Raw genomic sequence first — 15119 nt, forward strand, 5'->3', positions numbered from 1 at the left:
GGAAAGAACATTATATTCGGAAGCATCAGCGAGGTGAAATTTATCACTATGTTTTCCATTGGAGGAGAGTGGCGAGATAAACTAGCAAAGGAGGCGAGTGAGGCTACAGCTTGGCAGGGCATTTTGCACGGTCTATGAACTGTCTAATGTTGGATATTGTCCTAATTTCCATTGGCAGTTAGAGGCAATACGAATATGCAGGAAAGGCTCGAAAACCGCGGCCTGATATTGAATGAACGCAAAAGTCAAGTTCTGTCCATCTGTGGGAGGGATGCGCAAACCAGTATCGCAGTAAATTGCCATCAGACCCGCTTACCTGCTCGTACTGCGGCAAAGTACTTGGGTTTACCCATCACCGAGCAACTGAGCTGGGACCACCATATCCACGATGTTACAGCGAAGGTGAACAGAAAAGTCGGAGCATTGTGGCGAGCCCGGTGATCCCTTTCCCAAAGGGCCAGGGTCCAATACCTAAAATCCGTTGTGATGCCCGACCTATTATAATGGAAGTGTGGCCTATAGCACGTCCCTCTCAGCTTTTGTTCTAGGGAGACTCCAACGTCTTCAGAACCGTGCCATCCGCGCTGTGTTCACCATACCACCCACATCTTCGGTAAGCCACCAAAGGGAGAGCATATCCCTCCGCAAAATCGAGGAGACACAACACCACCGACTCCTCGATCTCATCTGGCGCGGCCTGAACGGCCAATGTAGTACAGTGCTTTCAAAGCAGCTAACGCCCGCAACCACGGCCACAACTCGACATCATGCCAACGCCGGGCTCATTCTCCCGCTGGCCAGGACGAATACAGGCACTGGCCGACCGCTCTTCCGCGAACCTGCGCTGTGGAACACTCTGCCAGCCCGTGTACGTTCCTCCAAAGGCGTAACCGATTTCGCAGCAGTCGTGTACCCGTACACTTTCAGGCCATAAACGTTTTTATTAAAGAAGAGAAACAGTGACACACACACACACACCTTGACCTTGATACACGTTGCCTGGATAGGTTACACGGTCCCCGTCACAGGAGAGGGGTGGAAGAGGCTGAGGAGCAGCACTTCTGATGGCGCACTAGATGGTGACGTAGTCGGAACTTCCTTTGGCAAGGGCACTCAAACGGGAAGTCGGCCCTTTCCGCCACTGTCCTTCGTTTCGTGCGGTCGCACTTGTGTCTGGCCAAGCTGCTGGTGGACTTGAAACTCCGGTGACAGATCCTGCACTGCGGAACGATCGGGTTGCCGGGGTGCTCGATGTTGGGAGCAGGTCCCTGGTCACACCCATGGGTAGCCAATCCACCAGGGCTGCGGAACCAATGTTAGCAGAGACGACATTGGCAAGCGCCAGCCTGATCACACACTGGTTTCTGCTGTTCTGCCAAGCATTTGTGACGCTTCTCATCTGATGGGCGAGAGAAGTGCCAATCCTATATTTGGCAATGGACATTGGGTGTGGGTGGTTCGGGCTCAAAACAGCAGTACATGCAGCGCCAATCGGGGCGAGAATCTGCCCGATCCTACCATCCCTCCACAGCATTCAGGGCCTTCAGGTCTGCACTAATGCAGTCCTTCCAGCGTTTGCGTGGACCGCCAGGTGGACGGCGGGATGGGAGCAGACCGAACAACAGAATCTTCGGAATGCGCTCTGGTGGCATGCGAGCAACATGACCCAGCCACTCAAGTCGTCGCTGGCGAATCCGCACAGCAAGTGGGCGCTTATCGCCCCACATTTCCAGCAACTGATCATTGCTGATCCGCTCTTGCCAGGCGTCTAACCTTGTTATGCCAAGAACGGTACGCAGACACTGCATATAGAACGTGGAGAGCCTCCGGATGTCGGCTTGGAGGGGTACCCAGCACTCAGCTCCGTACAGCAGAATGGTGACAACGCACGCATTGAAGATATTCTTCTTGGTGCGAACGGACAGATGGTGGTTGCTGAAAACTGGCTTCCACAGGGAGCCAAACGCACGGGAGGCAGCCGCAATTCTGGAGGAGATGTCAATCGAACACCGGCCAGACGTATGGATGATCGACCCAAGGTAGCGGAACTCCGTTACGCACTCGATTTCGTTAAAACCAACACAAACAGGGGCGAGGTCCGCATCAGAAATGTCTCTGCCGATCACCATGAACTTGGTCTTGGAGAGACTAACTGTCAGTCCAAACTCGGAGGCGACTTCATCGAATGTCACTGCAGCTCGCTCAAGCCCGGATCTCACACACACACACACACACACACACACACACACACACACACACACACACACACGCACGCACGTACCGGTATACACACATGCACTCACACACACACACACACACACGCACATATACGGACAGAAGTGTGTACACGGACAGTATGTATAGGCATAATTATAACGAACGGTCTTTTCCTGTTAGCTCTGTTTGTCCAATACATGAGATAAAACGTCTTTCTTGTTGTTTTCTTCTACATGTGGCTGCTTCCAGCATGGTAAACGACAGTACCATGGCCTTTTCAGATTTTCATTGTATCTATTTGTAGTACCTCCCGGGATCAGTATTTCGACTTGAAATATTATCTACCCCAATACCTCATTCTTAGCATTCTTTTATTCGCTTCCATGTAATTGGGCTTTTTGCCCGTTTGGTAATGCGAATTCTCATAAAAACAAACAAAAGAGATTTGTTAAGCACGGCCAAGGCTCTGGGAAGTACAATGCCATTGCGAGTGTCCCGTGCGAAAGTAAACCAATTATGCTTGCTGGAATGTTCAGGGACAATGTTGAGTGTTAATACGATGGACCAGAACGCATGACTGTTTCTACGACAGGATAGAAATGGGGCTGGTCGATGCCAAACTACAGAGGTAAGAAGAAGGGAATAGAGAGGGTTTACGAAAAATAGTTTTAATGAACCTTTATGATGTATTTCTAGTGACTGTACAGCAGATTTACTATGCAGGGAATTTTTTATTTACTTATCTAATTCAGTCTACTCTTGAGTATGGCAGCTCCGCATATGTACATTGTTTGTCGGAAGCTCTTTATAACAAACTTACTGGTGCCAGCCGCTTAGCGCTACAGAGAATTGTTTTTTTTTGTATAGAATGACCACAACTGCCCTTCTCTACAGAATACACACTTGAACAGCGCCTCAATTTTAAGACCTATCTATTTGTGTATCGCTGCCCAAATGGCCTTGCTTGCTCTCTCCTACAAGACCGCTTTACTGTTCATGCTCACGGTGCTCACACTGCTGCCATTACCCGTGGTCAGGTGTCTGCCGCGCTTGTTTTACCCCTTGCTAGCACACGCTATGGTTCCAGTGCAATTTTTTACGTAGGCGCTGACTGGTGAAATGCACTGCCACCTGCTTACCACCTTTCTAATTCACGTGCTGAATTTTGATCATCCATCAAGACGTTCTTATGGTTCCCTGTAAGAAAGCGATGATGCCTGTTGGGAATTTCCTAGTAAAATAAGAATAAAAATGAAAATGAAAATAAAAAATGAGCAGAGGGGAAAAGGAAACGAAATGAATATACAAGAATCCAGAGTAAAGAAAAGTGTTTAGGAACAAGGAGTTTCGCCGATAACATGCTAGCTACTGCCAAGCAAGAGCTAAATGTCGCCCTTCAATTATGTGTAAAGAAAAAGGTTTAAAAGGTAAAGTATCGTGTCCCTTCCCGAAAGGTACTCAAGACGGCCTTTAACACCCGGAAAACCTTAGCGCCAGCATGATATTAATGATACGTATAGCCAGCTTGTGTATAGACATTTGGTTCGGGAGAAGTAACGTGCTTGTTCGGAAATGTAACGTTTCTCCGCGCTCTCTTTCGCTAGAGGGGAAAGTTGTTTATTAAAACGAGCCACCTAGCCACCTTGCAACACCGGCACTTGACTCCAACTGCCCGGCTGCTCTCTCTACTCAGCATTGTTAATCTACCACATAAATATACATACAACATTGTCGTATGCGTTCATCGATGCAATAACTCTTCCTGTAGCACACTTCTTCAATAAGTATTATTCACCCGAACGGCCCCTAAGACTGTTCAGGAGGATCTGCGCACCACACGGGGACAAGTGTCGAACTTGCTCACAACGCGCTCCCCTCTAATTTTGGAGGGATAGGTGTCCCTGGTCCCTTCCGAAAAGCTCTTTCTGCCATTGATATACTTACTTTGTGAATATCCTCGTTAAACTTTGATTATCTGCCACAAATTCCAACCTTCTCAAGTTATCAATCATTTGAGCATGCATGTCTATAAAATCAACCACGTGTTCGTGACTCCATGAAATTGTCTTTCTATTCTTTGACTCCATGAATTTATTTTCTTTCTACTTCTGACTCCATGTCTTCGTCTAATTTTTCCTTTTCTTCTTTTGGTCCTTTATGTCTTATATTATTATCATTTCTTGTTTTCCCTTGCATATTATCCCTTCATCGTTCTGTGAGAACCTGTCCTATGAAGGCATCTCTGTCTGTTCATTTGGTGAAATATCAATACAACAACAACAAGGAGGGAATGGAGCGAGGTATAATACTTAGTAGCGCACGGACGGCCAGTTTTGAGCCACAAGGTGCAGATGTTAGGCTGGTTGATGACCCATAGCTTCGTCAACGCGGCCATGCAAATGAGCCCAGCGCGTGGCCGAGGTTGCGCTGACAAGGGGGCGGTGGCTAGCGGAGCTGGACGAAGTGCGGACTACGGCCTCTGTAACGGAACTGGCACCGCGATACCGAAAATGCAACGGCTGCAGAATGTTGGAGTCTGCCTTGTTCCTCCTGCCATGCAAGGACATGCAAGTCATGCAAGTAATTTATTTTTCGTGAACGTTCAAACCGTTGTGCAAATTGTATTTACATTTGATTATCATTCACCCATGTTGGGTATCTTTCGAAATGTGGCTCTGGGCTGTAGGTTAAAAGTAGAATTGCACTGTCATGTGTACTCGTGTTATGTCGCGTCCATCTCATTATCGCCAGCTGTTGCTAGAATGTTTGATGTATTCATCCTTTTCCAGTTTAATTTGTTGAAGTAAATAGTTGGCATCTTGTTCGTAGAAAAATTCCCAAATCTTGTCAGCACTATCTTCCAAGGTCTCGGTTCAGATCATCTTCCTACAATCGCTGTGACAAGGCTACAGTTGAATCACGGTACATATTCTCATACAAATACACATAGAGGCAACGTGCACACCAAAAATTGACAACTGACCGCAGGCAGAACAAATTATGTTCGTGAAACTATTACAAACTAATAGCTTAGTGTACACTTCTGCAGTCAAATCTTGAATTTCTCGTCGCTATTGTTACGACATGCAAGTACAACATAAATTACACTGGGTATATGAGAACAAGTACACCAAAGAGAAACAAAACAAAAACAATACGAACGTACGGCCGGGTTTCTACAAAAAAAAACAATAACGTGCTCAACAAGATCACAAGGTAACACTTTTCACAAGCGTAATGCATTGAGCAGTCTGAAATTATGATTGCGTAGTATGAAATACTTGCAACTGAAAGTACTAGGGTATATTCGAGAGTTCACAAATGCCCAGTTTATTATGAAGTGCCTTCACGCAAAACATTGAGATAACATGCAAACGGATTCTGGTCCAGACTTACAGACTGGATGTTGAAATAGCGACGCAACGACAGCACCTCAGCACACATTCCAAATTCCGGATTTTTCCTTAGCAGTAATTCTAGTCTAGCATGGGTATCTTGAACTTCTCCAATAAAGCAAGAAATGGCCTCCTCGTGATCATTGTACTGCCCTGATGTCCGATGTGTATGACCATCAACATCAGTACACGAGTATCCACGTGCACTGCTAGTCAGCCGGGAATGATCGATTGAGGAAGATTTGTAAATGATCTTGGTTCCTGGTCGTAACCATTTGTCTAGAAATGTCTGCACGCAACAAAGGTCACCTACACTATCCGCCATAGTCGCTGCAAAGTGACTATTCATCTCTACCGCAATAAGAATCGTTCTTCTTTTTGTCGGCTTGAAAACTTCAAAATACACTGGATGTATAAGTCCTAACTTCAAATTCTTCTCAACAAACACGAGGCTTTTGCAGAGTATCCACTGATACGATCTGAAAGCATATCGCGGTTTGAGCTCAACATTCGACGAGGTTGGTAGGTCAAACAATTTGAAGAAGCCTAGTACAATCTCCATGGGAGTTCCTTGGACACTGGAAAGATTCGATTCAGCTACGATGGACCTGGTGGAGTTGCAACGGCTGCACTGCCATTGATACCAGCCTTTGGCCCGTGAATTACCATAAATTCTGGCTGATGTTTCGCATTTGTCACATTGTCTTTCATTACGAATCACCTTCCTTCTTGCCAAGAAGCGTAGCAGTGACTCCTTGTCTTGCACATATCCCGCAAGGTCTTTCCAAGAGTACACGTCCTTCTTCCACTGCTCATCGTCCAGTATCATACCGGGTTGCACAATCTGGGTTCCCGCTAGACGTGCATTGGCCGCTACTCCTTCAGACGCACCGGCAGAAGCTGATTCTCTGACATTGGAATCCATTTTGGTTGCCGACGGTGTCACACTAAACGCTAGCTGAGATCCAGTAACTTGGCGACAAAGGCTTTGGACCAGTTAATGCGTCTACAGTAGTTTATACAAGTCCCCTAGTGACGACAAAAGTATACAGTGTGATGATTTTGTCACTTACTCTTACGATATTGTTGAACTAGCAATGTCACCTGGAACAGAGTAAATTTTGGAGAGATAATTCCATTAGCGAACTTGGTGCTTGGATTTGCCTTTTCGCTTCATCCTCAGGTAGTAAAGCCGTCTCTCTCCTCTTTCTCAATCTCTCTCTCTCTCCCTCTCTCTCCCTCTCTCTCTCTCTCTCTCTTTCTCTCTCTCTCTCTCTTTTGTGTTTGTTGCTGCTGTGTTGTTGCCATTGCTGTTGTTGTTGTCGCTGTTGCTGTTGTTCTTCCCGTTGCTGTTGGTCATTTGTAAGAGCTTTGACAATTCACTTGTCCAGGCACTAAAACAGTCTCTCTCTCTATCTCTCTCGTTCTCTCTCCCTCTCTCTCTGTTTCTATCTATCTCTCTCTCGAATCTATCTCTCCTCTCTCATCATGCATGCGTCATACTCTCATGGAATTATCTCTTATAAGATTGCATGCTTCACACTCTCATGTAATAGTTCTTTCCTTCCTTCGTCTTTTTGTGAGAGCTTGGACAATCCACTTGTCCAGGCAAGAAGGCAGCAATGCCTGTTCATTCTGGCGAAGTAAAATAAAATATACCAACCAACCAACCAACCAAGTGTAAGCTGTCCAAGAGCACAATACATTGTACTTGGCATGGTAGGACAAGTAGACCAAACAGAAACAAAACTAAACTAAACTAAACCAAACGACCATACGGGTTGGTTTCTACAAACAAACAAAACAGTACACAACAAAATCAGGTAACACCTTTACACGCGTAATTCAATGGATTGTACGAGTTGATGAGTAGGCAAGACATACTTGGAGGGGCAAGCACTGGGGCATATCCGAGACAACACAGATCCGCAATTTTCTACCCCTACATTGTAATCCCCTCACGCAAAAAACTGAGATACAATGCAAACGGATTCCTGTCCAGAACCACAGACTGCATCTGGAAATAGCGGTGCAAGGACTGCACCTCAGCGCACATTTCAAAATCCGGCACTCGGTTTAACAGTAATAGTAGTCGATTATGAGTTTCATCCACTTCTTGAATGAAGCAGGAAATGACAGTCTGGTGGTTATCCTTGTACTGCTGTAGCTGTGCTGACGTCAATTGTGACTGATCATCAACATCAATATACACGTAGTGACGTGCACTGCTAGTCAGCCGGGCAGGATCGATTGAGGAAGATTTATAAATGATCTTGGTTCCTGGTCCGCACCATTTGTCTAAAATTCTCGGCACGCAAGAAAGGTCACCTGAAGTGTCCGCCATTGTCAATGCCATCTTACTGTATCTATCTACGGCAATAATCATCGTGCATTCGGCTCGTGGCTTGAAAACACCTAGATACACTTGATGCACACACCCAAACTGCAAATTCTTTTCAAGCAGCTCGAGGCTTTTGTGGAGTATCCAAATATATGATTTGGCTCTCGATTTAATCACCAGTTTGGTTTCGGTTGGCAGGTCAAACAGTTCGAAAAAGCCTATCACGATGTCCAAGAGGTTTCCTGGGATACCGGCAAGATTTGATTCAGCAACGACAGTCCATGAGGACTTGCAAACGCTGCACCTCCACTGACACCTGCCGACTGACGATGGCCGAGCGTAGAGTAGAACTGGTCTTTTACATTTGTCACATTGTCTTTCATTATGAATCAACTTCCTTGTCGCCAAGAAGCGTAGCAATGACCGGTTGTTCCGTACATCCGCAGGTACGTCCTTCAAAGAATCCTCTTCCTTCTTCAACTGCTCATCCTTCAGTATCTCACTTGGTTGCACAATCTGGGTTTCCTCTAGACTGGCACTCGCTGCTGCTCCTCCAAACGCACCGGCATAAGCTGAGTATCCGGCATTTGTATACATCTTGGCGGACGACGGGATCACAATAAACATTAGCAGCGAACGATTTGAAGTAGTGACATGGATACCAAGACTTTAGATGAATAATCGTGTCGCAGACAGTTAATACAGTCCGCTAGTGATGACACAAACAGTGTGTTGATTTCATCACTTACTGTTACAATACTGTTCAGTTGGTTTAGCCGCCACTTCTAGAGCACACCAAAAGTGGGGATCACGTACTCTTGACAACACCAGTTCCGGCTTTGTCGCTAGAATTTGCATTTCCACTATATATTTAAGAGAGCATGTCTGAGAAAACCAGAACATATGTGCAAGTCGATCTCTCAGATTTCGCTCAAATTTTGCAGGTAGGTTTGCTTTGGGGTGTAGATCGACATTCCAAAGCCCGCACAAAATCTTTTGAAGGGAACCATGAAATTGGCATACCCCTCAATATTGGCCCAATATTGGCACGATTTATGGGTCTACAAACGAGCCACGGCACAGCGTACAAGAACAAGCTACGAACAAAACTCCATGAAGCCATCATTACCTCATCTTAGAAGAGTTATTGGGGCAGCACCACTTAGCCACGCCAGCATCCCAGAAGACGAGGGAAATCATCCGTTTACGCCACAAATGATCGTCTTGAAAATAGCCAAATTACAAGCGCTCATAAAACAGCGAGCTACGTCCTCAATTAGCAAACACTATACACCGGCAGATAGTAGAACACCTCTTCTAGCACTGAGGACATGTCCCCCATCATCCTTTTGGGGTTTTCTTGAAATAAACAATTTTGAATTTTTCCACTCGACCATTCTGAAATACGTCCAAACTCATACCTGCGCAGGAAAGCTCGCCCCTCCGCGACGTCTAGTCAGCAATTTCTACTCCAACACCACTCCCAACGCTGCAGAACAAAGTGTATTGTTGACTCTGACAAGGAAAAGCAGCGGTGATCACTTGTCACTCCAAACGACAAGCTTCTCCTTGCGCCACCAACATTTTTCGTTGCAACAGGTGATGCAAAAGTGACTGAATTTTTGCGTGTAGGTTTTGGATTTGACTGCAAGAGGAATGATGAAATCACGTGCCTCGTGACACAAGAATGCCAGGTCTCCTAGATCACGGTTCAGCAATGGCACCTATGCATAAAACATGGCGGCCAGGTCGCCATCGCGACTTCGCACCTTTGTGCGGGGCAACTTGCTCGACGCGAGGCTCTCCTTTGTTTTCAGTCGTTGCAGTGGAAGACAGTATCGATATTAGTTGACAGGAAGATGGCAGTCAGTCAGGATTTTTCCCAGCTCACCTTGAACCTTCTGAAGGTGAAGTGTGGAGAGTATGGTCTCAAGAAGTCGGGAAAGAAAGCCGATCTAGTTGCGAGGTGAGTTGTTTTCTTCCCACAACAAAATCTTATTTTTTTGAAATTATTTGTGAATCTGAGTTTGTTATTTATCTGCTCGTGTCGTTTACAGACTTGCTCAGCATTTCTCTGAAGGCGACGGTGATGGCAAGGAAGGTCCACCTCCGCCAGCTGCAGCGCTTGCTGTTATTCCCCACGACCCTCTGGATTTTCCTGTTACTGGGTGGCAGCCGATTAAATCTGCGAGTGGAAGGCTACTCTCCCTGTCGTTCTCCATGCAAACTATGGTTTCTTATTTCGTGGACACTATGACCAGCGATGGACCTGCCAAGAATTTCAAAGCGCTTGCTGCCACTGATAGCAAGTCAATTCGTCTGTATCGAGCAGGTTATGTCCAGAAAATCGAACTGATGAAGGCCAACAGCCGTGTGTACTACCGTGCCCGCTGTCAGCCTGAAATGAAGACCAAAGCTGACTACAAACTTCGGCTCGTTGCTCAGTGTGACTCAGGATCTGCCACCAGTGTTGTTGGTGCTCAGTGCACTTGTCCTGCTGGCAAGGGTGTTACTGCCAGTTGCAAGCATATAGCTGCACTGATGTATGGCTTGTCCGAGTTCACTCTGCTTGGGTTTAGTGACGCTCCGACGTGCACGGACATGCTGCAAAAGTGGAACCAGCCTCCTGCAGGTGCAGGTAAAAAGAGTGAGCCCATGCTGGTTCAAGACATGGAGTGGCGTAGAGGTGGCAGTACCACTGACAAATCTGCGCCAAAGAAACGTAAGCATTCTGCTGCAGAAGTACTTGACCCTCGTGCTGTTGCAAAGCGGATGGACTTTGCCCGGCGTGTGGAGGAATACGCCAACTCAACCATTCACTCCAACTCCATCCACCTAGCATTGCCTCTTGTTGCTGGTAGCTCAGGATTTGCTGCTAAGCAGAAGGAGGACAGGTTGCACAGAGCCCAAGCGCAGAAAAAGGAGAGACTGGCTAGGGCAGGGGAACAGAAGGACAAGTGGCAGGTTGAGCACAGCAGATCAGGTGATGTGACACCTGTGCCATCTGACTGCGAGTGGCTAACTGAGGACAAGCAGATGCTGTTGTACGAGTCCAATGTCATACTTACTTGTGAAGAAGCCAATGCCCTGCAAGAAGCCACTGCATCCCAAACAACAAGTGAACTCTGGAGGAATGAACGAAAGAAGCGTATTACAGCTTCCATTGCCCATACTGTAGCTCATCGACGACCTCAGACTGACCCGTCATCCCTCATAAAAACTATCATTGATCGGCCGGCGTTCACCACTCCTGCAACCAGATGGGGGATTGATCATGAAGAAGAGGCACGATGTGCCTACGTAGCCCACCAAGCCAAGTCTGGCAAGCTGATAGATGTTGTTGCATGTGGCTTATTTGTGCATGCTGATGAATGCTGGTTTGGTGCCAGTCCCGATGGCATTGTTAGGGATGGTGATACATCACTTTTGCTCGAGATTAAATGCCCGTTTGTTGCTAGAGACCAAAGTCTAGCAGAGGTAGCTGGGTCTACTGCATCATTTTGTTTGTCCAACAAGGATGGTGTGCTTTCTCTCAAAACAACACATGCCTACTATACACAAGTGCAAATGCAGCTCTTTGCTGCAGGCCTTCAATTTTGTGACTTTGTAGTGTGGTCTCCCTGCAATGATCTTTTTGTTGAGCGCATTTCATTTTGTGAAGTGCATGTCAAGAAAACTCTCGCAGCTTGCCGAACATTTTATTTTGATCATGTTCTCCCGAAACTGGCTCTGTGATCAAGTTTCTTGGTAATAGATATATTCCTCGTCATCTGAGATGACCATTGCTCACTTTGCTCCAGTTCCTGTAGTCTTGACTGTTTACATTCTTCCCTGATTTGTGGCAATCTTTTCTTCTGTAAGTGTGTCTGAACTGTTCTATACGCTGCACTCTATGTTCTTTATTATAGCTTTTTCTGTTCTGCCCTGTTCTGTAGCTCCTTCTTGATATAAACGCCGTGATTAGATGGTGGATAGTTCCATCAGCTACCGGCTTCCTGCATTTGTACATGATTAGGTAGTGTTGTATACATGTACCCAAGACGGTGGAACTCTGCTGTAAACAGTGCGTTATAGTAAATTATACTGCCATTACTGGTAACCACTACAAAAAACGGCACGTACAACTGGTTTACAATAGCTCGCCATTCCGTGTTACAACGGAGTTCAAAAAGGCATGAACGTTACATGAGTATTCGTATTTACTTCAAAGTAAGCGGCACTTGCAGCAGTCACAGGCCACATTTCCTACCTGGTGAACAGCACAAACAGACAAATAGGAGCATCACTACTTCTACTTCGAAGTACGAAGTCCTGAGTGAAATAAGCATCATTGTGTAGGGGCACCATTACTCACAACATAACACAAAGAAAAGAGGGGAAGAAAATACCGAGGCCACGTAGGAATATCGGCATGCGCAAAAAGCTTTCAACAGAGCGGCCTGGTCATAAAGCAAGAATTACATAGACGCCCATCTTCATCATCATTCTGACACATATGGTGGTAGCGTGAGTTACAAGACCTACAAACTCTAAGAAGTGGGCCATCTGAGCGCTTGCAAAACAAACATACGGGAGTGGTCACATAGGCAGCAGCGGCTACAGAAGAAGATGGCACGCTGATAGCAGCAGCAGTAGCAGCTACAGGAGATGGCACGTTCGTAGCAGCAGAAGTAGCAGCTACAGCAGATGACAACTTGGTAGCAGCGGAAGCAGCAGCAGAAGCAGTAATGGCAGGTGAAAGAAATGTGCCAGCTGAAACAGCCACTGCAGAAATGTTTGCATCTGGTGATATCTGGGCAACTTCTGCAGCAGAGGAAAAGTGCGCAGACTGTGTCGATGGCTTACTAACAGGCGGAGGTACCAGGGGCTCCATGTAGTTAGTGAGGAATGCACACACAAATATGATCTGCTCAGCCAAAGGGCACAACACGGAAGATAAGAAGTGAGTTATCCTGAAGTTCTTGATCCTTTCCATTGCTCTCTCCACATGAATACGCACGCTAGCAATACGCCGAGTTTCGATCACCTCTTCTTCATCAAGCTGATCTCGAGAACCAAGAAACGGGGGTATGTTGAGATCGACACCCTCCGGTAGCAGATCGGCAATGTCGAAACCACGGTCGGCCATGATGGCATCACCCTTCTCCATCAACTTCATTAGCCCACTTCGCTTTGTCAGTTTCTTATCAGAAATGCGCCCGCCATAAAGAGGAGACAGAAACGATATTGCACCGGTAGGTGTCACACCAACTAACAGTTTGAAAGTGTTCCTGTTTTTGTAATTCGACCAGGTGGCTGCTTGTACAGTTGGGTTGGCTGGCTTCTCAATGGGAAACTCTGTTGCGTCAATAATCACCCGGGTGCGTGGGTACTTGTCTTTGAAGACGTCGGGCATGTAGCGATCAATCAGAGCCCGGCTCGGCCAAATGTCCACTTCTTTCATAGAGAAGTACATGCAACGAATGTACGTTGAAAATATTCGGGACACCGTGGATTGATCTATTCCGAATCGCAGTGCTAAATCTGACTCAGGGAAAGCATGCCGAAGTTTGACAAGGGTCAATAGCAACTCGTCTTCATACACCAATGCTCTTCGTCTGCCACGGCTGTCCTGGCCAAGGAAATCAGCTGGCACTTTAGTAGCAAAGCACATGTCTTGACATCCACACCGCAACTGATCCAGCAACAAGTCAAACGCCAGAGAACTCAGGCCCGTGTAAAACAGTACAATCTTGTTGTCATGTCGGATGTTCGAGTAATGGAGTTGGCATTTCCGCAAAGCTTCTTCCGATTCATCCAAATTGTACAAGGCCTGCTCCAACTGGGACCGCAACTTAGCCACTTGTGCTTCCAAAGTCTTTATTTTGTTCTCTTGGAGAACGGGAACTTCACCATAATCATGGTCAGCTAAAAGTGTTGCAGCCTCAGGCACCGATTCATCTGTGACTGGTAAATCAACATCGTCATCAATATCAATCGCTTCAACGGGTCGACTGACTTCGCCTGTCGAAACACGGCTCTTCCTCTTCACTACGACGGCTTTGTCCAAGAAACGGGAAGGTGGCTCGTCCTCCGTCACAGGTCGACCACCAGGAAAGTGCACCCCACAGACATACGAGTTTCCAGAAAGAGGAGTGTTGACTCTTGGTATTTTGGCAAGCCACTCGGCCCTGATATGCCGGCGTCGATCCGAATCTTTAGGCAAACGATGAAAAGATACAGCTTTACAGACCTCTGCTGTTCCTCCGCAGCCAACACGAGCCAGGTCTGATCCACATAGACGACGCTTCACAAACACTTTTCGTCCTTGCGAGTTCGCATCATCAGTTTCAAACAAACCAAACTTGCAGCTGCTTTTACGATTTGAGCAGCCAGGGACGATACAATGAGCGTTGCTTGGCATGATTGTGTCAGCTGCTTACTGATCTCTAACTAACTTGCTACTTATACACAACAGCAAACTGTGACAACCCTTGCCTTCCAAGAAGGAAATAAATGTCTTGCTTTGAGTTTGATTCTTCACCAACACAAAGGAAAAAAATTTGTACATTGTACTTCAGCCTCAGCAAACGCGAAGCAGGTACGTAGATCTACGTAGGGCTCTACGATCATCAGAGTTTCCACGCGTGCATGCATGAGACTGCATGCTGCGCTGCGTGGTGCAAGTACAGTGTCGAGGTCGTGAAGTTGCCCCGCACAAAAAACCGCGGGAAAATTATGCATAGGTGCCATTGTTCCGTGTCACCTTGATCAAGCGCTCCTGCACTTACATGGATCACCCGTTGATCTAGATCGGATCAAGTGCATCTTGATGTCCAGCTCAAGAGCACGCATGTCCTGTTGTAGGCCTTCCAGCTGGGACTTTCCCTCAACATGCAGCACAGAGACGGGCGAGTAGGGTCAAATCACGTTGTTCATGACGTAAGAAATCTGCCATGTGGCCGCGCCACATACTTCATGCAACCAGTGTTGGCCGCGCGCTGGTCAACTCCAAGCGACCTTGATGGCATGGACCACGCTCATTCCTTGCTGTTGCAGATCTACGTGGATCATCAGCATGTAAACCAGCCGTAGTTCCTGCTGAACCATGTTCGGGATGAGCGAGGTTAGTGTGAAAAATTGCATCCCTGTTCTTACTGCAAGAGGAAATATCTCCAAGAATTCTT

At 46.7% G+C, this 15119-nt stretch overlaps 1 protein-coding gene across 1 annotated transcript; it reads right to left on the reverse strand.

Annotated features, from left to right (window-relative positions):
* Positions 1-12157: 12157 nt before the first annotated feature.
* LOC135827887 (uncharacterized) lies at positions 12158-14356 on the reverse strand. Its single transcript, XM_065340323.1, has 2 exons — positions 12524-14356; positions 12158-12202 (listed from the first exon to the last, which is right to left on the reverse strand). Exons 1-2 carry the CDS (start codon positions 14354-14356, stop codon positions 12158-12160), a joined length of 1878 nt encoding a protein of 625 aa, XP_065196395.1.
* Between the last annotated feature and the right edge of the window lie 763 nt (positions 14357-15119).

This window comes from Sycon ciliatum, chromosome 12, assembly GCF_964019385.1.
Source record: "Sycon ciliatum chromosome 12, ocSycCili1.1, whole genome shotgun sequence".
Classification (NCBI taxonomy): Eukaryota; Metazoa; Porifera; class Calcarea; order Leucosolenida; family Sycettidae; genus Sycon; species Sycon ciliatum.